The sequence below is a fragment of the Amphiprion ocellaris genome, chromosome 22 (assembly GCF_022539595.1).
Source record: "Amphiprion ocellaris isolate individual 3 ecotype Okinawa chromosome 22, ASM2253959v1, whole genome shotgun sequence".
NCBI classification, from domain to species: domain Eukaryota; kingdom Metazoa; phylum Chordata; class Actinopteri; family Pomacentridae; genus Amphiprion; species Amphiprion ocellaris.
In genome coordinates this window covers 14164968-14188998 of record NC_072787.1, presented here as the reverse complement: position 1 = coordinate 14188998, position 24031 = coordinate 14164968, and the positions used below count along the sequence as shown (strand labels likewise).

The window sequence follows — 24031 nt, the reverse complement described above, 5'->3', positions numbered from 1 at the left end:
ACTCAACAAAGGGAAATCTAACTTTTGCATGACAATGTCTAATTAAAGGACATTTATTTCCAACGTAAATGTGTGATATTCATCCTCTGGAGCTTTGTCTTCACATCGTCTTCCACCTGGACTGGTTTGGTCGGGAGCATGTGCAACAAACATTTGAAAAACTGCACTTTAACATCAATGAATGACACTGAAGTTTAATCTCTACATAAATGAGACTGAGTCTGGATGTGCTGCTCTGTCATTAACTCCTAAGTTTAGGGAAAGTTCAAACAAAAGAGGACAGTTCAGAGAAGACTTGAGAATGAGCTTATTTTGAACAAACATCTCAGACTTTCTGAGTTTCAGCACCTACAGCAAGATATTTTAACAACAAGCAACTCAAGAGATCCAGAAGTTGGCTAGAGTTAGCTTTAGCTGAGCCAAAGAACATGTGGGACAAAACCTAGCAAACATTTCAGACTTTCCTCTATGAATTCTGAGAAATAATTTACTATTTAATGACAGAGCTACACATCTTAACTCAGTGTCATTAAAACAGACTCTAATTCAGTGTCATCCATCCATATTAAAGTGCAGTTACCCAAAATGTTTGTTGCATGAGCTCCAACAAAACCTGTCCAGGTAGAAGGCCACTTTAACAAACAGGAAGTGGAAGATTCCAAGCAGATTTATAGAAGGGGGAACCGGACTGTACTAAGTGTGGTCGAGTATAAAGGGGTGTTTTGTGGGTTTTTAAGGCTGATAATGATTATTAGTGAGATATTTGGAGTAGATATTCATTTGCAGTAAATGAAAGTATTTAAAATCTTGGAGTTAAACTTAGAAGAACACAAGCTCTAACAGAAAACTTTGTTGATACGTTTTTGTTTGTCTCCAGATGTTAAGTTAAAGGAGTTTTATTCGTGACATATAACCAATCAAATCACTCCAGAAGACAGAGCGACCACAGGTAGATAAAGGTTCAGAACCAAAGTAGCACCATTTTTAAATGTATTTATTACCGTAAATCAGTAAAAAATAAAATATTGATAATCAGTAAATCAGTCAGCCCACAATTACTACAATTCTACAATATATGTCTCTTTCCTTTGACTTGTTATTTGTACAATATACGATGTATATTATGCTGTTTTTTTCATACCAAAGGCTATACTATGATGTTTTCTAAGAGACATACGATGCTACTCTGGTTGTTCTGGCCCTGGGTCGCTGCACTCCTCCTCTGTTGTTTTCTGTATTGTACTCAGCTGCATGCCTTCGTCCACCAGGCCTCCGTTGACTCGTCCCGCCTGCCGTCTCTGGAGCTGAAGCTGGATTGGAACAGACCAAAGTACAGTCCAATCACGATGCCAGCTGCCTCTCAAAAGGCTCCTTCATCTGGCAGGTGGCGGCACTTCTTCTGAGGGGAAGCTGAGCTGGTCCAGCAGAACTTTGGAGATGTGTTCCAGTGGTTGGTGCATGTGTGGGGAGATAGAGAGAGACCTTTGAATTGTTCAGAAAGGAAAACAGGGAACCCATTGGTAGTTTTAGTTTAGGGTGCTACTGCGGTGTGTTTTTGGGCTTGAAGAGGTGAACAGGAAGAGGTTTTTTTCATATTGATTATCTTTTACTTTGTTCCTGGTTGGAATGTCCATCAATGTCAACATGAAGTTCACTTTTAGTACTGTTTATTTATTTTTATTTTACTAACACCCATTTGTTTTTAACCTCCTCACATGTTGTGTTGTTGTAAACTTCCTCTTTCAAATAAATACTCGTCTAACCCTCTGGAAACCAGCGTTTGGACTGTTTTTGTGTTGCTCCTCACCTACTGACAGCCATGGACTAAAGGCTATACTCTGACGTTTTTAGAGCGACATGCTATACTATGATGTTTGTTGGGCGACACGCTATACTATAGGCTTTTTTAATTGACATATTACTGTGACGTTTTTTTGTTTTAGTTTTTTTTGTTTTTTTTAGCAACATATAAGAATTCGAACAGTTTTAAATACTATGTTATTCTTGAGTAAAATATACTATACTTTGACATTTTCTGAACTCCATCCTATACTATGGCGTTATACACAGAGTGCTTTGGTTACATGTTGATTTATAATCTAGATTTTTTTCTGTTTTGTTTTTTGACGGGATTACCACAGACCTGACCGTGAACACCGTTGACACCCACCTCAGGGAGACGCTGCCTAAGATCTCAAGGCTGCTTGGTCGTGGTCTTTCTGGCACGTACTCTTCCAAGATGAGCCAGGAAGTTTAACACTGATGGAATGACACCAGGTCTAAGCCGAAAAACTTCCAATTCCTCCTCAACCCATAGTCTCTGGGAAACCTACATGGAGTAAGAAAAGTAGAGAAGTAATTAAGTCTGTACACAACATATTAAAAAGAAATCATGCTAATAAATTAAGTACAAAGAACCGAATTCGCCAATATACTGGAGACCAGAGCTATTTAATTTGATAAGTATAACCTTGGTTAGTAACATTTCTATTATTTGAGAGCAGTCCTAAAGAACTGCCTGTAATCCCAATCATAAAATGGGTTTGGAGGAAGAACATAGATGGTAATCTGGATATACATGAGTTAGGCTTTATAACTACTATTGGTAGTATTGGTGGTAGTAATAGCAATGTGACTACTACTAGTAGTAGTGGTAGTACACTCACTACTGCTGCTGATAATGGCACTGCTACTACAACTTGTAATACTATTACAAATGCTGATACTACTTCTACGACTCTAACAGCCGTTTATACTACTACTGCTGCTTGTACTTTTAGTATTACTACTACTGCTTGTACAACTATACGACAGCTACTATTAATCGTCTGATATTTGGTTGTCAAGCTGCTAGCTCGCCTTAGCGTTTTGCTAGTGGCTAACTAGTTAGCTCTCATAGACTGGAAGCTCTCAACAAGATTTCATAATGAAAAAAGAGCCAAAAACTATTCTTACCTATGAAAAGTCATTCCAAGTTTCCTTGTCTCAATCGTACGACGCAGTGTGTAATTGTATGCAGCACAGTGAGCCGGCATACTTGTTTCCGTTTTCACGCCGTCTACATCAACGGAATGCACTGAAACTTTGGCCCCACTAGCTTAGCCTCGCTGTAGCCGCAGCTCAAAGGGGCGTGTCCTATCTACTCATTCATATCTATGACAACAACGATGGCCGCACATAAGGACGCCTGACGTTGATTAGCTGCGTAAATACTATTATATACAGTCTATGGTATGGTAAATACGTATGTGAATTGCATCATTGGCTGCAGCAGCCAGTCACCGGTCACTCACTGACTCACACTGAAAAATAGCACAGAATGAATTGTTACGTGTTTATTTTATTTACAATTTAGGTTGGATTTTTTTTTTTGTGCGCAGCATAGATTTTCTGTGCGCGGAGACCGTGTCAGCAGTGCACAATTGCGCACGCGCGCAGCTTAGAGGGAACAGTGATTATTACCCCCACAAATTTTCGACAGAATTCCCTAAAATATAATTTTCGTGAATTTTTTTGGCCACAATAATTGTATCATGAAAATTCATTACTATTATGACTCAGAACTCATGCGACATTTCTGTCACTCAGGATCAACATTTGTCATATGTCTGCCCTGAAAGACAACTGTGAAGGAAGTAGACTGTGGAGAGACAGTGAGGTGTTAGAAATAAGAAATCAGGGTGACATGTCTCACAAATTCACAGCACATCAACTTAAAAATTAAACTGTAATTGCTGTCTTCAGTGATGTCCAGGTTCATGGCAGGATCTAGTGTCTGGTGATGCAGGCATGACAATGCAATTCCTACATTCTAAGGTGAAATGAAACCATTATTCAGCAGAAACCACCTCTCAGACAACAACTCTGATGAATTTGTTATTCTGAATTCTATGAATCACTGTAGTAAGTGACAGGAAAGAGGATCTTCTGCAATGCTGATGAACTTCTTGGACACAGTTTCCATTGTTAAGATGACACCCACCCAGCCCTTTTCTTCTCTTTAAGACTACTCTTTTGACTCGTCTCAGTATCACTGTCCTCCCACATTGTGCCACACAGTGAGTCAGGCAGCCTTTAGATATGGGTGTTGGCTAAAGAGGCTAAGAGCCTTTCGCCTTTGTAAGTAAATGTACTGTACGTACAGAACAACAAACATGTGATTTTTTTTTTTTTTTAAAAGAAACACTTACTCAAGAGTCTGAAAGTCATACGAGGTCACGTAAAGTCAGGCAGTCAACCAGTAAAAAGGAAAGAGGATACAAAAGCTGTCATGTTATGAGGTATAGAAAGGTTGGCACGGGGTTACCATTAATAACTTCATACAGAATAACAGCACTGAGTGGGTTGGTGAGCAAAAACACTAATCGTCAATGGTACCACTGTGTTAAAACCTGTGACTGTCTGGAAGCACAACAACGAAATTCCTCCCATTTCTACTGGAGCCGTTTTGCAGTTCACCCTGACCTTTTACTTCCCCAGAGGAAAACAAGAAGAAAAAAAAAAGCCAAATTTCCTAATTGGTGTCAGCAAAGTATCACATTAGGATGTCATGAGCCAGATTTGGACTCACATGTTCAAACTGCTGTGTTGTTTGTGAAGGCCTGGAGTTGCCTTTGAGGTCAAGTCTTTGGCATTTGTAAGAAAATTTGGGGATTTTGGTGATACAATGTGTGGCTTGTATTCTTCTTGCTGAAAGTCATACTTGGCTGTTGTGCTCAAAGAAACTAAAGAGTGCAGTTTTAGCAACTTCAAAAACACATTGAAGAAAACAAAGTTTACTTTCTGAAACACAAGAACTACAAAAGTGCTTATCAAAATCTGAATTTGGCACCAAATGGCATTCATTTCATTTATATTGCTGGATTTTTATCACAGGCTATGTCATTATGGTATTTCTGTTCAAGTCTACGGAAATATAGATCCATCCATCCATTATCTATACACCGCTTAATCCTCATTAGGGTCACAGGAGGCTGGAATCTATCCCAGCTGACTTTGGGTGAAGACAGGTGACACCCTGGACAGGTCACCAGTCTATCACAGGGCTACATATACAGACAAACAACCACACTCACATTCACACCTATGGACAAGTTAGAGTTACTAATTAACCTGAGCATTTTTTGGACTGTGGGAGGAAGCCGGAGAACCCAGAGAAAACCCACACATGTACAGGGAGAACATGCAAACTCCTTGCAGAAAGAACCGGCGATCTTCCAGCTGCGAGGTGAAACCGCTAACCACCAAGCCACTGTGCAGCCCTACAGAAATATGTGCAGAAATAAATATACTGTTGAAAAAAAAATCCTCTCTATGTTTCTCCACAAGAAATGAGCACAGCACATACAGTGCAGTACATATTGCAGCTTTGTGAATGAAATACAGCTCTGTAAAACTGAAAAAAACATTCAGAAAAGTGAAAAACAAACTCGCTGTCCAGATGTGTCCACAGCACCTCATCAACATCACTGACAATATCTTCTCCTAGTGAGGAAAGAAGTGCTTCGAGAATCATCTCCAGCACCCACTTCAATCTTATCACCTGCCTCTTTTATTGCCTGCTAAAGAGAAATCCGCACATACAGTAGCGCTCATAGTCATACACCTGTCTTCATCTGGACTGAGAAATGGAGAGGAGGACGGAAGATATTGAATAAGAAACAGTGGCTGTTCAATAAACCAGTTTTGGAGCAGAGCTGCACAACAGAAGCCAGCATTGTTTTATACTACAACATCTCTGTGCTGTTCCTCAGCATCATCCACCAGAATGTCATGCACTCTGTCCAAAAATGTGCATCTACAATGACTCCACTGATGCCCATTCCCTTTCTCCTGGTCTGTGAGGTTGATGCCAGAATCATCGATAAGAATAAAGTCATGTGGGATCACATTAGCATTCCAGGTCTCTCTGAAAAGAACAACAACAAAAACAGTCAGTATGGTGTAGTCCAGTACGCTGGGAAAAATACTGTTCTGTGTGTAGAGCTATGCACTTACATTCACCGTTTCATGTCTCCGATCTTTGATTCTTTCAGAAATCCTGAGTCAACCTGTAAATGTGCTTCATGTGCTCTTGGTTTGGATGGAGGATACTGACCTCTGTAGATGTTGAAAACTGTGTTGTATCTTATAAAATGGATTAGAGTGTAAATTTTATTATTCATTAAATGAAAACTGATCATTGTTGCTTCCCGTGTCTCACTCAACATTCAAAATCTCTACAAATTGAGCAGGGATCTTGTACAGCTATAGTATGACAAAGCAGTAATTTAATACACAGCTTAAATATGCACTATGGTTTGTTGAATCCTGAATTATAATGGATTCTCTGTTCACCTGTTCTCAGCATTGGTGGATAACGCAGTCAAAAATAGTGCCTGGATTTAATCAAAATTCCTTTTTTTCAATATACCTGTCTGCCCCAATCTCTCACTCTTTCTCTTCCTGCTTTCACTTTTTATGCAAAAAGATTCTCATTGTGGTCTTATTATAGTGTTTACATCCTGATTGTTGAGTTAACACTTAAGCAATTAGGTGCCTGGAAAGATGAGCCATGTATTGGTCACTTAGTCCATAGGTGTGGCAGATTAAATAATAGGGCAAACAAATGACTTTATGCAAGATTTCCAGTGTTTTTTCGTAAGAGCTTTGTGCAATGTGTTGCAAAATCTGCTGTGCTGAATTGCAAACGGGTTACAAAGCAGAGAATGTGTTGATTTGACTTCCAGCTTCAATAGCTGGCATTTGATTGCATTAGAAATCAGGAAGAAAAAAAAAGGAATGAAAATGATCTATTTATAGATGGTCTATTTATAGCAATATAAGTAAATGACTTATTTCTCTGGCAAAAATGTCACACCTGTCTCAACTGTGAGGAAACGTACCACCTTTCAATTAATTCCAAGGTCAAAAATACATATTTAAACAGATAACATAAGCCATTGATTAAGATTGAGACTGATTTGGTTATTAGGAAAACCTTTTACGAATTCCAAAGTCATGATGCCAAGTCTGAAGGCTTGAGCTGGGTTCATCTAAATCTGGATCAGACAAACAGCACAACCTGTGAAGCTTTTAGAGTCTTGTCTGCGTCTTCCTTCATCACTGCTGTTCCTCCACAGCCAGCAAGCAGATCATCAATTCAAAAGGAGTCCAGAAATCAGACCCCTCTTTGAGCCCAAACACTGATAAAGCAGAAAACACAGCTGTCTTTGTTAAAAAGAAAACAAGAAAACAATCCAGATGTCTGTCTTCGCTTCAAGCGTAAAGAATTCAGCTCAAGTGGCTTGTACTTTTTGTTCGAGCTGATGAAGCGACGATGACTTTCATAATGGGTTTCCTAAAACAACATAAATGTTTCTTTTGTCTGGACTGAACTCTGCAATTTTATGTCAAAAAATGTTCCAGCTGTTGAGCTGACTAGTCTGGGAGTTAAGTGATTCTCCTGACAACTACCGGTGTGATATCAGACACTCAGGCCTCCACAGAACAAATCGATTTCATTGTCGGTGACAGAGAATACACCCATCCTCCAGACACTAATGACCGCTCGCTGCCAGCTCCTCTCCAACCTCCTCGGTGCATTACAGGGAAGCGCTGAGATGTCAGAGCTTCAGTCGGCAGCACACAGCCTCCTTTTCCGTGACTAATCGGGGCTGGATAAAGTTGCTCAGTGGCAGATTAGTTCTAATATGAGGGAGAGTTCTACTGACAGTTTCAATCCCTCTGTGTACAGAAGCTATCAGCACCGAGTGCAGCCACTTCCAGCTACTGTTGGGACTCAAAAAGGTGCTATTATGTGAAGTAGACCTTTACGTGGTCTGGTAAAGTACGCACAAAAATGCGTTTGACTCATCCGGAAAGGAGAACTATTAGGATTTTGGCTTGAGTCGCCCCTCGAACATTTATCAGCATCTATAGGCTTCCCCTCACTCTTTTATCCTCCTGTTAATACAGCTCTAATTAAGAGGACTTCAAGGGGGTCGATGGCACATAATTCAGATGGAAAAATCAATGGCTCAGGCATTTGCTTTTGCATGGCACAGACAAGCTCCACAGCCCCATTGATTTTGTTCTATTTTGGGCCGTAAGGTTCACTTCCCATATTTGCTGGTCAGAGCAAGGCAATTCCTCTTGGGTCCAACGTGGCCTCAAGCTGGTCTGCCGCTACCTGAACAAGCTTCTGGAATAGAGATCTGCTGCTAATGCATGTGAACAGCCTTGGCGCTCCCCAATGGCGAGCAGATGTAGCTGCCAGCTGAGTCCATTAGTCAGTGAGGCTGAATTAGAGCGCCGCTGTCCCGCTCGCTCATTTATTTGGCTAATGGGAGAGAGCAGAGAGGGTTTGGAGGTGCAGTTGTTTGTGCTGGAGGACGGCACAGGTGACGGAGATGCATGTAGGAAGCAGGTAAAGGTGACAGAAGTATGTGATAGATGCCTAACTCGGTGCTAACAGTCCAGCTGAGTCATAAAGTTAAACATTACGTGCCTCTGCTTGGAAAACACCGAACTGTGTCCTTCACTAAAGAGGAACAACTACTCCAGAGGTTTGCATTCACTGGAAATTAACTAGATGTCTTGACATTGCAAATGCTGCAGTTATTTATTTGCAATGTGGGATGTTGAAACAGCACAAGTCAAGGATATCAGGAAACAGAATTAACCCACAATAAATTGTTTGTTGTGGGAAACTGTCAAACAAGCAGGTTTTGCATTTAGTTTCTATTGAATTCAGTGGAAAGACAAAAACCAACAACTTCAGCTGCACTCGACTGGTTTCTTCACTATTATGATAAACTGTCCTGCTGTTAAAATGACTCACTAGCACATACTGATCTACAGCTGAAAATAGACCACAATTTACTCTCAATGACTAGAAGTTTTAAAGAGAAAGAGAGGATGCTTTTTGGAAGAATCATGGGCTTGGGGCTGAGACACGGTAGTAAATTCAGAAAGTATTATAAAACGGATTAATGCCAAAAAAGGAAGCTGACCCTCAAAGTAAATACACTGAGACTCAACCCAAGGCAAAAAACGAGAGATTTAGGAGTGAATTTTGACTCGGATTTCAATTTCAAGGCTCTTGTCTTTTCCAAAGTGAGAGTATTTGTTTTTCTGAGCAATAAAGAGATGTAGCCTTTAATATTTACACATATTCATTACTGAAGTGCTTAAGTGTTAGTTTTCATATAGATTTTAAAATTCTGTGACTAGTTTACTTCATGTAATTGCAGCAGACAACCTCTCAGAAATGCTGCTGGTTTATGAACCTGGAAGGCCTCTTAGATCCTTTGGTTTTTCTCTTTATCTGTTCAATAAAACAGAGCAGAAACATTTGGTGCTGCTGTTTTCAGCTGTTAACACTCCAAGCTGCTGGAACAGCTGTTCTGATGAGGTGTTCAGAGCTATACATATATATATATATATATATATATATATATATATATATATATATATATATATATATATATATATATATATATATATATTAACATAAACTAGGTCTGGATGTTATAGAGTGTTTAACAACTACATTTTATGGCCTTAGTAATTATACTTACATATACTATCTATTTACCATCATCAATATTTATCTAATTAAATTTTTTTTAATTGACATTTTACGGTTTTACTGTAACATTTTTATATTCTTTGTAATATTTCCATGCTACTGAATTAGATTTTTATTTCTTGTATTATCTGAATTTATGTTGCCTTTTAGTTACACAAGTTAAAATCTTGTATTTTGTCAGTTGCTTGTGAGGCATGTGAAATTGCATTTGCATTAGTTTGAAAAGTGTTATATTAATAAAGTTTGATTAATTGATTTTGGTCTTTTTGAATTCTAGAAAAATCTACAGTAGCTCCACCCTCTTTAACAGTTACTGTCTGAAACTGCTGAGGAAGTCTAAGAAATTTGAATCTGAGAAACCGCAGCGAGCGATGGCTGCAGATAAATCCTGTTACTGGAGAGACGTCAGATGTTGTGGAAAGCATATGAGACAAGCTACGGCTTTAGATAACACAGCAGATGATGTGTTATGAAACCAATTGGAATTAATATGACACAATTTTTCATTTTTTCTGCACTTACTGTGCAGATAAAGGCAAAAATGCCAAAGAAGTCAGTCTTAAATACAAGTGAGAATGAAGGCTCATGGTTGAACTTGGTGTGTAGAGTGACAAATACAGTCTGATATCAAAGTATAATGCTTTACATTATTACAATTAAGCCAACTTTATGACTAATGGAAGTCTTTAAATGTGGTTGAAAGTGTTCATTAATGGACCCTGAGCTAAAATTATGTTCCCATGGTGGATCAGTGTTCACTCTCCAACACCAGGTGCTACAGCTGAATTCACTTTTCACCTTTTGCCTAAAGAAAATGTGTAAAAAGGCAAATGTATTTATTTATGATGAAACAAAACAGTGTTAATTGCAGTTGTGGTAAATATTTAGGTGAGATGTTGTGTTTTTGCACCTGTCAGGAGAAGTAAAGAAGAGACAAAGAAATTGATTTTTTTTCCACATGAACTGAGGTGTTTTTACTGCATTTCAGTAACACAAACAGCCTTATTACACATTGCACTCACAGTGAAGAAGAACACACGTCCTCAATGTCAGTGGACAAAGTGATCCAAAGTGGCCTTCAGGGGAGGGAGCCTGCAGGTCGGCCACAGGCTCCCTCTCCGCTCAAAAAGATGCACTCCAGAATGCAGGCATTAAAAGCACCCAGCTGATGCCTTGGCGGGTCAATACAACACACACAATGGGTGTAGATGTGATCGACAAAACTGTGGGGGGAGAAAGGGGGGACGATCCACTGACACAAAATCACTGGAATGGAGAGGACATGCAGCCCGTACAAAACTCTCCGGAGATGGGACTCTACTTTAAAAGTTTACTGGCATTAGAGGATGTGCGCAAAAAAACCTAGTCACTGTCGATCAGCACTGGCCTCTTTTTCGAGATAAAAAGAACAACCGCGGGGCCTCTTTGCCTCCGCCTGTTGTCAGGTGATGCTCCAGTGATGCTATGCCAGTGTGGGGTCATGTTAAAACGGTACAGGTAGACCCCCACAGGAAGCAAAGGTCCGTCCGACCTTCCCTCCTGGGCGGTCAACACTTCTACTGATTACTGCTAACACCAGTTTTGTCCTTTTTGTCCACATGAAAAAAAACTTTTCTGTGTTATTTTTCTGAATATGATACTCTTGCAAAGTCATACACATCCATATAGATAGATGAACTCTTTTTTTTTTTAATGTCAGCATACAAGGTAAGCTGGGTGACTATATATGAAGACAACACCTACAACTTTCACAGCACTGGCATTGGTTAATTTTAAATACAGTACTCAAGCATTGTTAGATTAATAAAATAACAAAAGAAAAAAAAAGAAAAAACAAAACAAAAAGGAAACATAATACCCCCGAAAAAATAAGCTACTGTACGCAAGTTGGTTTCTCCCCTAAAATGTTTCTTTTGTATTTCAATGGCATGATGTACATATTTGTTTTAACCATACCAACATTTATCCAAAGGGAAAAATTGTCTATGCAGTGTATCACTTTGGATTTCCCTTGATTTCATACAGTACCATGCATTTATCTCATTAGTTTATACTTCTTTTTTTTCTCATTTTGTCCTCTAAATTTTTGACTGAAATCATCAATAAAGGTGTTAACATAGCGTTGTCTTCACATAGACTCAGGTAATGGTGTTTTAGTCGGTCATTTCTCGGTGCACATCCACCCTATTGCATGTTGACAGGTTTTGCAGGATACAGTGGCAATCGTGGGGTTGGGGTGAGGAGGGAGGGAGGAGAGGGGAAGGGTAGGGGGTAAGTAGTGGGGGACAATGGGGGGAGGGATCAGGGGTTTGTCAGGTTTGTGTATGCAGGAGGAGGGAATCGGGGTTGTCAGCTCCTAGACGACAGCCTTTGAATCCTTGCAGACCTGAGTGGTGGTGCCTGAGTTAGTCTGTTTAATGTCCTTCCTCCCTCCCACATGGTTCACTGGTCTGAAAAGACAAATGAAACTGCGTTAGGAGGGGATTTTGTCCGAGCAGTTTTGCTAATAATCACTCCTTCTCTGGGTAATTTGTATCCTGTGCTCCTTGGGAAAATACCAGGATTCACTCAGTCTTTTAAAAAAAATGCAGCTAAGATAAGTGATTCCTGTAAAAGAAAACTTTCGGAGAGACCGAAAGTGCTGCGACTGTGACTGAAAACACTTAACAAGTCCTTGACCTCAATCTGTTTCACACTAACTGATCAGCTGTGGCTCCTGTTTTGTGCTGTTTTATTAGGGAAGGCAGGAGATGGTGCAGGGAAAGATGGATAGCAGGTTTGTGTTTGTATTTCAGTGTGTTTTCCATCTTGATAACGGTTATCATCTCAAACCAAACAATCAAGACTGTACTAACAGCAAAGTGTGGGTGAGTTAATGAGTTTTAGAAACCATGAGGGGAGTGACTGGAGCGAGAAATGAGTGATTAACTGCTCAGGTGAAAGTATAATTGCTGCCATATTTGCCCTTCATCTCTGTCGGTGACGTAAATGAAGCTGTTATAACATTGCGGCCGTTTTTCCTCTCTTTGTTCCCTTCCTCTTTTGCTCTGAAGGAGACACAGTGCTGCAAGAAAACAGCTCGGCCTGAAGTTTTTTCTTTTCTTTTCCCCAGGACACACCTACTATGAAAATACTCCAGAAATGCTTGACAGTGATTTCCTCCCCGGTTTCCAAAAAACCCCCACGGCGTTCCTACTTTCCTACTTGATGCTCCACTGTCGGGCTTCCTCCTTCCTTCCCTCCCTTCCTTGTCGTGGAGGAGATAGTGAATGGAGGGAAGGGAGGGGAGGTACGTGGAGAAAGCCCTACGTGTCTGTCATGACTGAGCCTTGGATGCTGATAGCCATCATGCAAAGCATTGAGAACCGGCAGCATGTAAATATATACGCCTACCGGTGCTTTCCTGTGGTAGAAAAAATGTCGAGCGGAACTGATAGACGTGTGTGTGGGCGGGGAGGGAGCTGGTGACGGATCAGCCCGTGGCGGTGAGGATTTGCAATAAGCCCGATTGGCACATCTTAGGCCTCACTTGACAAGCATCTGTCCGACCTGGCTGTCTGAGACTGGTTAAACGTGAGCTGTGGAGCGGCCGCCTGTGACTTTGGCACGATCCACATCTTACCGTACCTTGATGGGGCCATCCACCGGGTCCAGTCCCTGCTCCGACAGCTGTTTCAAGGCACTTAGAGCAGCCTGACAAGAGAGGGAACAACAGATGGTCGAGTGAGTGAGGAGGGAGAGTGGGAGATTGGGTGGGAAGAGAGTGAGTGTCACCCTTCAGCTGCTTTTCAAATAACACTTACTCTGGGAAACCTGATGCCAGCAGGACACTTTCCCTTCGCTCTCTGTTGTCTTTGGCTTCTCTCCTCTGACTGTTTATCTAGTGTTATTGGGTTAACATTTCCACTTTATGTTTTGGCTGCTCGGCATTTTCCTAAGTCAATCCTAGTGACATCTGTATTCATGGTGACCACAGCTAAACAAATAGCAGCAGGTCTGAAATACTTGTAAATCATAAAGGTTTAGCAACGCGACACACTGAAAGCGGGTAGCTTAAAACCAACACTAAATTATGCAAAGTGAAGACAAATAAGTGTGAATGTCACATTTTTATTGTTAATTATATAATGACTTAATTACGCTCAATTTGTGGTTGAGAAAGGAAACTTTGAGTGCAAAATTACATTTCCCTGCCTCACAAGAATATTGAGCTTGGAAGTTATTGTCTGTCACAATTAGTTTGTAATCACATCCAGCCATGTGTTGCAATCCAATGCTATGTCATTTTAAAAAAAAGCACGATATGCTATCTATATTTTCAAGCTTGGATCAAAAATCCCATGATGTAATTTCCTTCCTGCTCATTGCCTGCCTGTCTGTGCCAGCTAGAGGGGCTGCTGGTTATGTGAGAAGGGTCCAGCCTGCTATCATAATATATACAACATGTGTGGGAGTCAGGAGGTGTAGTGTAGACACACACGCTATGTAAGGTGGGCCTGGAGGACGACAACGACAACAACAACAAAAAAAACTGACAGACAGATGTTTCAGTGAAGTTTTCTTGACTTTAAAACTTCTAAACAGCGATCTCCTGCTGTAGCGACGCCGCTGCTTGTTGGACATCAAACACAAATGCAAAAGAGTTGCTTAAGTGTTCCAAGATGATTTGTTCTATCTGATCCTAACCAGTTAGCAGGTTCAATCATAACACAGGATCCATCCTCCACTCCAAAGATTGGCTGCAGATGTGTTTGCCATCTTTCTCTCTTGTTTCTGTCAGTGTGGGAAGAGTTGGAACAGACAGGGAGGCTTGGGAATATATCTTCCAGAAGAGCTGACACCGCTATGTCTAACTGTGCATAGTGGAACACCCTTAACATCTCTTGTTATTTCCTCCTATATCAGCCATCACTGCAGGGAACGTGGTGTGGTGGGGTGTGTCTATGTCTGCGTATACGAGAAACTACTGTTCAAATAATGTGCTAACATTATCTGAACCTACACATAGTACCTGCCCTAGGAAGTCATTAGTTCTTCAACAGTCCATTTCTTATTCACTATCTGAGCAATAATGACATAATCTGTTATGGTGCAGTCAAGGTAGAGGAGGCCACACATGATCTGCAACCACAACGAATTCAACTGAATTTTAACTCTGCCAAAGAACAGCGGACTTATGTGACGATCGGCGAAAGTTTGTCTGTCTGTTTGTCTGTTAGCAACACTACTCAAAAATGGACTAACGTATTTGGATGAAATTTTCACACACAAGGACCAACTGATTAGATTTTGGCAGTGATGCAGCTTATAGTCTAGATCCACGGATTTGTTAAAGATTTCTGTATCATTGTGAGATAACGGTATGGCATCACTGTAACTATGACAACAAGTGAACACTACATCAGCTGCCTGCTGACGATCACATGATTGCGATCCTACTACAAATCCACCGTTGCAGATTTATCAGGACTTATCCGTCGGAAATGATACAAAAAACAGTTAATTAAATTGTGGAGGTGTTTCGGAGTCAATTCCTGTCGCCCGCTACACATTTAGGTCATGCGATTTGGTATCCATACATAAAGTACACATGCATAACACACACCAGTGTTTAGCACAAGGTCTTTTTGTTTGTGGGTACATCTATATTAAATGGCCACATTCTATGGTGCCGTAATCTCTGTCACAAATTTTTTCAAGATTTCAGCCACTGGACATGATACGACTGAGTGGCCTTGGTGGAGTACTGTGCTCTCTTGAGTGCTTTTCTTGTTTGATACTCAAATGAACTTAAATGAAGGGGAATATTTTTGAAAATCCAGGTTGTTAGGAAGCTGGGGTTTCGAGAACAAAGAAACTAACACATAGACAACATAGGTAGAGCAAAACCAAACAGGGTGGAAGTCAGGTGAGAGAGAGAGACTGAAGGCACCACGTTTAATGGTGGTGAGGTGAGTTTTAACCTCTCTGATGTTCAAATTCTGCCCACCAGGCCCATGCAGGGAGAGGTCTGCCCAGAGGCAATGTTTGTTTATAGCATTTTAATGCAAATTTTGAAGAATTACGTTATGCAAACAGCAAAATTGGAAAAAAAAACATTTGCATGAGTTGGTTTTTGACTTTTTGAAACAGAGTTAATGTGTATAATGGGAGATGGAAACACTTTTGTTTTTAAAGCTCTGTGGTAGGGAACATTTAACTCACATGACTAATCAGCTGTTTCCAATTTTTGCATTGTCTTTGCCTTCAGACAGCTTGAAACATGACCAATGCCAGCTGCCAGAACAACTATTACTGAAAGAATTCCAACAACCTTTCCAATTGAGAACAACTCCTGAAGATGTTTCTCCATTTTTCTCTTGAACATGGTCAACGTTGTCAGTTACAAAGGCATGGTTTGATTCCGGCTTCTTCTGCTGTGTTTATTACAGCCACATGTAATATAGCCTATACTGCCACCTTCTGACAACACTGCACAGCGTAGTTTACTCACTCCACAGAAGTGAATGGAAATGAGCATGATTCTAATTTTCTTTTTTACATTTTTTGGCAATATTTCAAAAGATTGCTTCAAACTTGATTGACAGTTGTTGACAACTGACTAGAGAGGGTTGTCACAGTTTTCATGGTGTCTATCAAATTTAACTGCCCTTCAAAAGCATTGCTGTTTGTGGAGGTCATCGATCTAAATTGTGGACAATTAATAATATGTAGCATGAAACACTATATCCTCAAGCAAACCATATCTGCAATTTCAGCCTGTGAAACCATAATAATAACCAAGTTATTTAGGCTCTTGTAAAACTAAAAAAAAAAAGAACTTCAAAAAAACAAAACAATAAGCACAGGCATAAAAACGCCTTGTTTACACATTTTATATCCTTGAGTTTCTGAATTTGTGTGCCAAGTTTAACTATAAAGGACTGAATCCAACCTTATTTCTGTTGCGAAATAATTAGTTATATTTTTGTTTGGTTGGCATAAACTGGAACATGGGTTGAAACATGAGTTTCTGATGTTGAAAATGTTTAATCCTCCAGTGGTATTTCTTAAGCATACTGTACAATCTATCTACACAGAAATATGTATAGTATTCTTATACTTAATAAGTGAACATCAACATAAGAAACACTGACAAAACAGAAGAAAAATTCCAAAAGCTCGACTTTATTATTCTACGCACATCTGTTTTGCCAGTGGCCAAAACTAGCCTGGATCTGTTACACTCCATCACTGGTTAATCAGAGTCGAGATAAGGCATAAGTGGTGCTGCTCAGCAGATGAGTGAGATGTGATGACTGGCTGAGTTTGCCTCATTATGAAGCCCACCAACGTCACTCTGTACTTTATTCTTATTAGTTACATCAATACAGACAAATGAACCATTTTCCACACAAGACCATGAGACTTGGAGATGTTTCTTCTGAGACTCTGACACACAGACAGAGACATCTCCATGTGAATACCGATTTGTATTTAAGCCATATGCATGAGAGAACACATTCATCATGCTTTAATCCTGAGAAAATATGAATCCCACTGCATACCATGTCAATATGTCTTTATGGAATGCAATATGCACAGGAGGATGTTACAAACTATTATCAGTGTGCTTGCACCCAAAATCATTTTCAAAGCCTTTAGCTTCAGACTATGAGAAACATTAACCAGGAATTGTAATTTATGACTGACAGGTGCAAGGGTCAAAATCTGGTTTGTATCCATCAAATTGAGAAAAGAAATCTGCGATGCTTACAGGTACTAAAAAACTACAACAATAATAGCAGGGCTGATTTGAAAAATTGATACTGTTGGGTTATTACTTAAGGCTTTTCTCCAGAGACCCAGAAATCAACCGAAGCCCCTCTTCGTCTGTAACAGACAATTTATGGTGTAATGTGTTTTTTTTCTCTGTGAAGATCTGACAGCTAGCGAGATTTAGGGGTAGAATATACTCGAAGAGATTTAAGGTGACAAGCCCGTAGAACTTGACAGATGAAGGAATGTTTCCACAATTACACTGTTAATAACCATATATCATATTAGGGGACTTATGATGTAACAGATTGATGTTTTTTTTATATGTATGAAATAATACTGTCATCTCACAAGGATCAGGGTTGTCTACATACCAAAGTGGAAAAACTAATTAAGATAAGAAGGACCCTAAAGCAGGCAGATTAATGTAGGTGATCAGAATCACACCTGACAAACAACAGGGACAGATCTCCCGCTTTCTCTCGTGACCAATAACTTGTAATCACAACCAACTTCCCCATAAACTTCTTGTTTGTTGTATCGGTCTGGGACCCTCCTCTCCCTGAGTAAATAGCCAGAGACCATCTGTTGGAGTGGGAGGGGGAGTGGTGGTGGGATAGGGGCTGGAGATAAACAGCCATAAATCAGAGGCTTGACAGTGGCAGCGCTGCTGATATACGACAGGCAGGCATAAGGGCCCAGCAGCTCAGCGAAGGACATGGAGCCTAAGACAAATACTGGGCCTATCTGTGGGAATGGCAGCCAGTGAAATCATTATTTTTCTAATGTGATAAGTTGACCATCGTTGGAGGCAGCAGCTACACTGATGCATCAACACTAGAAGAGTATGTTTAGTCTGAGGCCTGGAAACACAAGGTGGAGGTGTTCCATCTCTGTCATGGAACAAAGCGAGATTAAAGAGGAGGGTTAGGAGACAATGAGCGCAGAGGATGCGCAAAGTCATTCACAAATGTTAGAAGAATTAAATGTCTTTTGAATGTGAAGCTTAGAACTGAAAAATGTGTTAATTGGCCACTAGGAGGTTTGCCGACCTCTAATGTTTGGGTTATTCTAAAAAAGAACTTGTTTGTACAGCATGTTGCCATACTACATCTGAAGGCAAAAGTGTTTGAAGATGAAAAGTTGGTCATCATAGAAAGTTGCAAGATTAATAGTGCTGCAATTGTTTGTATGCATGAAAAATCATAAAAATAGTTGTATTTTTCGATTATTCACTTGAGAGCTTACTTTCTCACACCTACATGTCTGGCTGACTGTTGCACAAAGTAAATGTCAGGTTGTCAGTTTCAGAAAGTTACACCTACCAATGTCAAAAAGGTGTGGGAAGGAGGGGGTTTCTGAAGCTGATCATCTGATGGGGTAATAATTATAATAATAATAAATTTTATTTATAAAGCGCTTTACAAGTAACTCAAAGACGCTGTACATAAAATACATAGTTGTGTGACAGCTTAAGGTTGTGTTCAAACCATCGCTAAAAAACAGTGCCATTCGCCTTTATGGAACCACTGCTTTAGCAAAGCCGGGTTGCTTATGCAGAGGCTTCCAACAGCAAAATGCAGCCTTGTTTGGCAAAACAGTTTGCTGTATCACAGTGTGTTGACATTTGACAACTAGACATGTAGAAATTCTAGGCAATATACTAAAAGTCTAGCAAAGAAAACAGCAGTTATGCTGTTTGTGCCTCACAAGGACCATCATAAAAAATGTTTGATTACTCTTGAAATCCACTGTGTTGTAAACCATTGCAGTGTGTTTATGCATTTGATACCACTTCAAAGGTGTGGGTGTGTCACAACCTCGATTTGTTGTGGAAACACGCTTGCACAAACATGGTTCACGACATTGGCAGGACATATACTGAAGTCCCTCTAATCACTCCCTAGTCACCTATCGTCTCCCTATGCCTCAACTTTAGATAACAATCCAGGACTTGCCATCAATCCAAGACTGGTAGCCAATCCTAAGCACCCCACAGCTACTTCACACATGAGCTCATTCATCTATCTATCTAGCTGTTCCTAGTTCAAAGGCTTGAACAAACAGTGGTTGAATGTGACGGGTCTGAGGAAGATCTGCAACCGTGGCCGAGCTCCTGATGTGGAGTGACAAGGGCGGCTCATTTTTCTGGGCCTGCTGCGCTCCTAATGGCTTCCCTGACAGAGGCTTCGCCTCCATCAGCGGCTTAGCCAAACAAAAGCCCTGTCCCCCAGGAGTCTGCGGCATCAGCCTGACAGATCTGATGGATCATTGGATCACATTGACCCTGACAAATCAGACCCCTGTATCAGCTCTCACTGTGGGACTACTGGCTTCTAGGGAATCGATGAAGAAATTTTGGGCGAGAAGAACAAGACGAAGAGACAGGAGAATGTATGGCTTGAAATGGATTGGAAAAAAAGGTTGGTGGGAAAGGAACCAGACAGAAGAGGGGATGGAATCCTTCAGTCCTTCCATGTCCATCACTGTATCCTCTTGTCCTTAGCAGCCATCAAAGACACAACGAAGGTCCTAGTTAGGTGAAGACCACCAGCACACCAGTCAGTCTTGTGCACTTGCAACTCTTTCTCATCCCATACTCTGAATCGTCAAATACAGTAGAAGAATGGAAACACTGGTGTGTCTGTTCGCTTAACTTTATCAGTAAAGATCATTCTCCTGCTCTGCTGGAGGCCAGATGAAAGTCCAGACACCAGCTTAAGGTTTAACCCATTGACCCAGTCTCAAGAGTAGAATGCGGTATTTCCCTCTTAACCAAGCAGATCTAGATTCCCAAGGCTCTTTTCTGGTTCTGTACAGTCAAGCTTGAATAATCAAACCCTTCCCTAATCTTAAGTCCAGGCCAAGAGCATCAGTGACAGCCTCCCATTCTTGCTTTGATTCTGCGTCATTGTGTAAGTCATGTGTTTGGACGTCCATGTCATCTGAGGGAGCAAGAGGCAAGAAAGAAGGAATGCTTAGCTCATGCGGATGCTGCTTGTGGTCTTTGGCAGGACTAGAATCCCTTAGCAGCTCTACAGGTGTAGCAAAATCGACACAAGTGAGAATATGAAGAAATAAAACATAAAAGGTAGATAGGAAATGTGTCAGTGGCATGGTGTTATATGGTGTTATGCTACACTAGTTGCGGAGGGAAGATAAATTCTTGTTGGATTGCCATGAGCTAAAAACAGATCTTTTCTGACCAGCTATAGATGTGTAGTCATTTATGTGTAACATGACTCTTCATTCTAGCTTGATACTGGAGCACTGTATCATTTACATGAACAATATTAGGCGAGACACACTTCCCCACTTCTACCGGGTACCACTACACTACTGTCAAACCCAAACCACAGCACTGTTTCACTAACACTTCCAGTTTCTTCTAAGAACTTGAGACAACACTGGGGTAGATGAACTGTAACCCAAATTGCTCGCTTTTGTTTGTTGGCTTGTACAATAATCATTCATTCTGTTGTTCTGCAGAAGCACGCTCACTATCGGATCTTAATAATGCTTGAAAGAGCCTGATTAACATCGGGTGGCTGGTTCTGAGCTGTTGCAAGGCGGGGACGCACCGAACATGAAGGGGATGCAGGACAGCTGCTGATGAGGATGATCTAAGGGACATCCACTAGACTAAACAATGACCAGAGTGGATTTCAAACAGGGTGTTTTACAGGCAGGGCATGGGAAGTTGGAAAAATGAGTGCCCTGTTTTCAGAGAAGTTCTGAAGCTGGATATATTGTCCTGAAGAGGGCTTGTTCTGTTTTCAAAAGGCCACATAAAACCTTGACAGTGCTCTCACTCCTCAAAGCAGAAAGAAATATGAGATACCAGGGAAGAGAAGATCCCAGCCATCTTTTTGTCCTGTGTTAACCCTGTTCATACTGCCATGCCCTCACATCAAATATTTGTTTGTTAAATTCTTTTAAAAGTATTACAGATTTTCTCTTCTCCTTTTTTTAAAACTTCTGCCATGTACACTTCAGCTTCTTCTCATCACTTGGCTTTCGTTTCTTCTAAATTCTTTTCTTTTCCCTCAAACCACATCAAAATCCTGGACAGGGATCACTGGAACATTCCCGGACAGCTCGTGGAGAACACCTGTGTGTGCATGAGTGCTGGCAGTGTATGCGTCTATTTGTTAATGCGGTGTGATATGTACATGGATTCTTGGGTAACTACAGAGAAAACGCATTCGGATCCTCTCAACAAATCTCTTCCTCACTCTCTCTCCAGATTTCACATCCTCTTCCACATCAGAGACATGGATAAAAGGAGCAGTGTGTGCTTGGCAGTGGCCTAGCTGCAGCCTGACATGACGTTAATTCCTCTGAAGTAGCACTTCATGTGTGCTCGTTCACTTCTTGTGCAACAGTGTAGCAACTGTGAATCGGAGAGCGAAATAAACTTCTCTATGAGGAATTCAATTTGATTTCTCCATACACCTCTTTCATCTGTGCATGCTTCCACATTATGGTGATAAGAATTCCTGGAGTGGACGGTGTTTTCTTATGTGTGTCTCCCAGGCATGATATGAGCGGTGAAGGCTGGCTGAGCTAAGTTAGCGGGTAACGGCTGTGGGGCTCCCCAGGGGAGCAAGCCTTCGCTGACATGGGAAGCCATAAATAAGGGCCCGGGGCGCAGCGCCATGTCATGCGTCATTTGGGCCGGAGAGGCCTGCTTTATCCCCTCCCACCACCGAGCTGCTGAGCATGGCACCTCCTAGGGCGTAATACAAAACATATGGGCAGAGGGCGAGGGGCAGAAGCACCTCAGCATACCATACTTCTGCCTTGTCAGCAAAGCATCTCAGAGGATAAGCAGATACAGACGGCCTCTATGATAACACTGAGCTACTTTGCCATGATATAGCTTTGTCATGAAACCTAATCACTAGGCTTGGTTATTTTGTGTGTGATAGCATCACATCATGCTTTAAGAAAAGCAAAAATAAAACACTGAGCAAGATTAACTGAAAGCAGTGTTCAGTATTTATAACCAGCACAAAGCAATGAGTAATGGGTTTCTAAAAAAGCATTGAACACACTACAATGAAGCTGTAAGCAGCTGTAAGCAGGAAAAGTTAGATTTCAATAGTTTATTAGTGTATTTGTCAGCCAATATGACTCTTCCATGCATAGGTAGATGTATAGGTGTTGAAAAACAATTTATAGAATGCCTAATGACACAACTTTAAACAGTTTTATTACAAACTGTTCTCAAACTGCTTGGGAATCATTTGTAGGCTACATGTGTGTAAACAGCTAATAAATGCTTTATTGCCTTACTGTAACAGACTATAAAATGCCAAAATATAAAAATGTCTTGATAAATTTATCAAAACACTCTTTCAAGAAATGGAAAACAAAAATGGGGGTGAGTTAAAATGAAGGATTATCTTTACTTTTAGATTAGCTTCTAATGATGCCAGTAAGTTGTATTGTTTTGTGCTGTATCAGTACTTTTCCCGTGACACTATAAAAAAAAAATCTAGGCCAGAGGTTGATAGAACACTGGAAAGATGACACACTCTTACAGCAAGAAGAGAAAGTATGACACTGACACTTTCCATCAAGAGTACAGACAATGACACACTTTCATTGAGAAAGGAATCTGCCTTGGACAGGAAGTTACACAGAGGAACTTATGTTTGTCTATCTTTGATATTTCTGGTGTATTTCAAGATTGCTCATGACTAAAACTGACTAAGAACAGTTTGAGATGAGATATAGAGCATGAGGGATGCATTAGTGACGGAGACTACTGCCTGCGAAGATATTTGGTATGAAGAGAAGGACAGCCTCAAGGCCAGTGACTCACCAACATGACCATTGACTAAGCTCCACAAAAAATGGGGCCCTTAAATTTTCCTGGACGAACACCTCCCACCATCCAAAGACACCATTTGCGTGATGAGACAGTCTGGGTGGACTATTCTTTTGTGACTCATCTAAGACACTAAAATTATTTCATTCACACTGTATGCATACTTGAGTTGAACTGAAAATAATGTTGCTTCACCAGCATTGCTCTGTCAACACGTCATCCAAAGGGTTGATGAAGCTTTGCAAATATTGGGAAGTTGAGGAGGTCATCAAATGTCACAGGTTTCACTCGCTGGGTTAATCGTAAGGTTATGGTGGGAAATTTGGAAAACAGCATCTGACTGTCCCCTGTGGATAGTGTCCATTTCCATCAGGTTTCCCCAGTGACTCCAAGACCGTGTTACATCGCCCCATCTCCACCTGCAAAGATCCACCTTTTGCCAGAGGGAGAAGCTTCTATAATCCTGAACAATTGGACTCAAATTGCCCAGGGGAAGGTACAAAAAGCGGTGGGAAGAAAAGCCAGCCTTCAGGCACTCGCTCTCTTATCAGCAGAGAGATAGTGATCGGCCCCAAGGGGCATCCCATTTCTCTCTTTTCTGCTTGCTAATCTCCCTTTCCTTTCCATTTTTCTAGTTGTGTCAAAGATCAACCATATGATCCTTTTAACTGTTCTTCTCCTGCCAATTTTCATTCTACTGACTTCCAAATGACAAACTCGCACTGTTTGCTTGGTGATGAAGTGCACAGCCTAGTTAAAGTGGGCAGTGGTACAAGCAGTGGTTGGGTGGGGATGCAAATGTGAAGACTGTGGTTGTTGCTACACAACCAAAGGAAAAGATCTTTTCTATGTGCAGCACTAAAGTA

At 40.8% G+C, this 24031-nt stretch overlaps 1 protein-coding gene and 1 long non-coding RNA gene across 2 annotated transcripts in view; both read right to left on the bottom strand.

Annotated features, from left to right (window-relative positions):
• Nucleotides 1-978: 978 nt before the first annotated feature.
• Nucleotides 979-9338, bottom strand: LOC129347961 (uncharacterized). Its single transcript, XR_008600325.1, has 3 exons — nt 2956-9338; nt 2171-2329; nt 979-1482 (listed from the first exon to the last, which is right to left on the bottom strand). It is a non-coding gene; the product is annotated as an uncharacterized LOC129347961 (long non-coding RNA).
• Nucleotides 9339-10517: 1179 nt separating this feature from the next.
• stau2 (staufen double-stranded RNA binding protein 2) overlaps nt 10518-24031 on the bottom strand; it is a 96719-nt gene continuing 83205 nt past the window's right edge. The window contains exons 14-15 of the mRNA XM_023276083.3: nt 13199-13264; nt 10518-12021 (exon numbers count right to left, since the gene is read on the bottom strand). Of these exons, the coding sequence (XP_023131851.1) occupies nt 11986-12021; nt 13199-13264 (102 nt within the window). The 3' untranslated portion in view covers nt 10518-11985. The remainder of the gene's footprint in view (nt 12022-13198; nt 13265-24031) is intronic.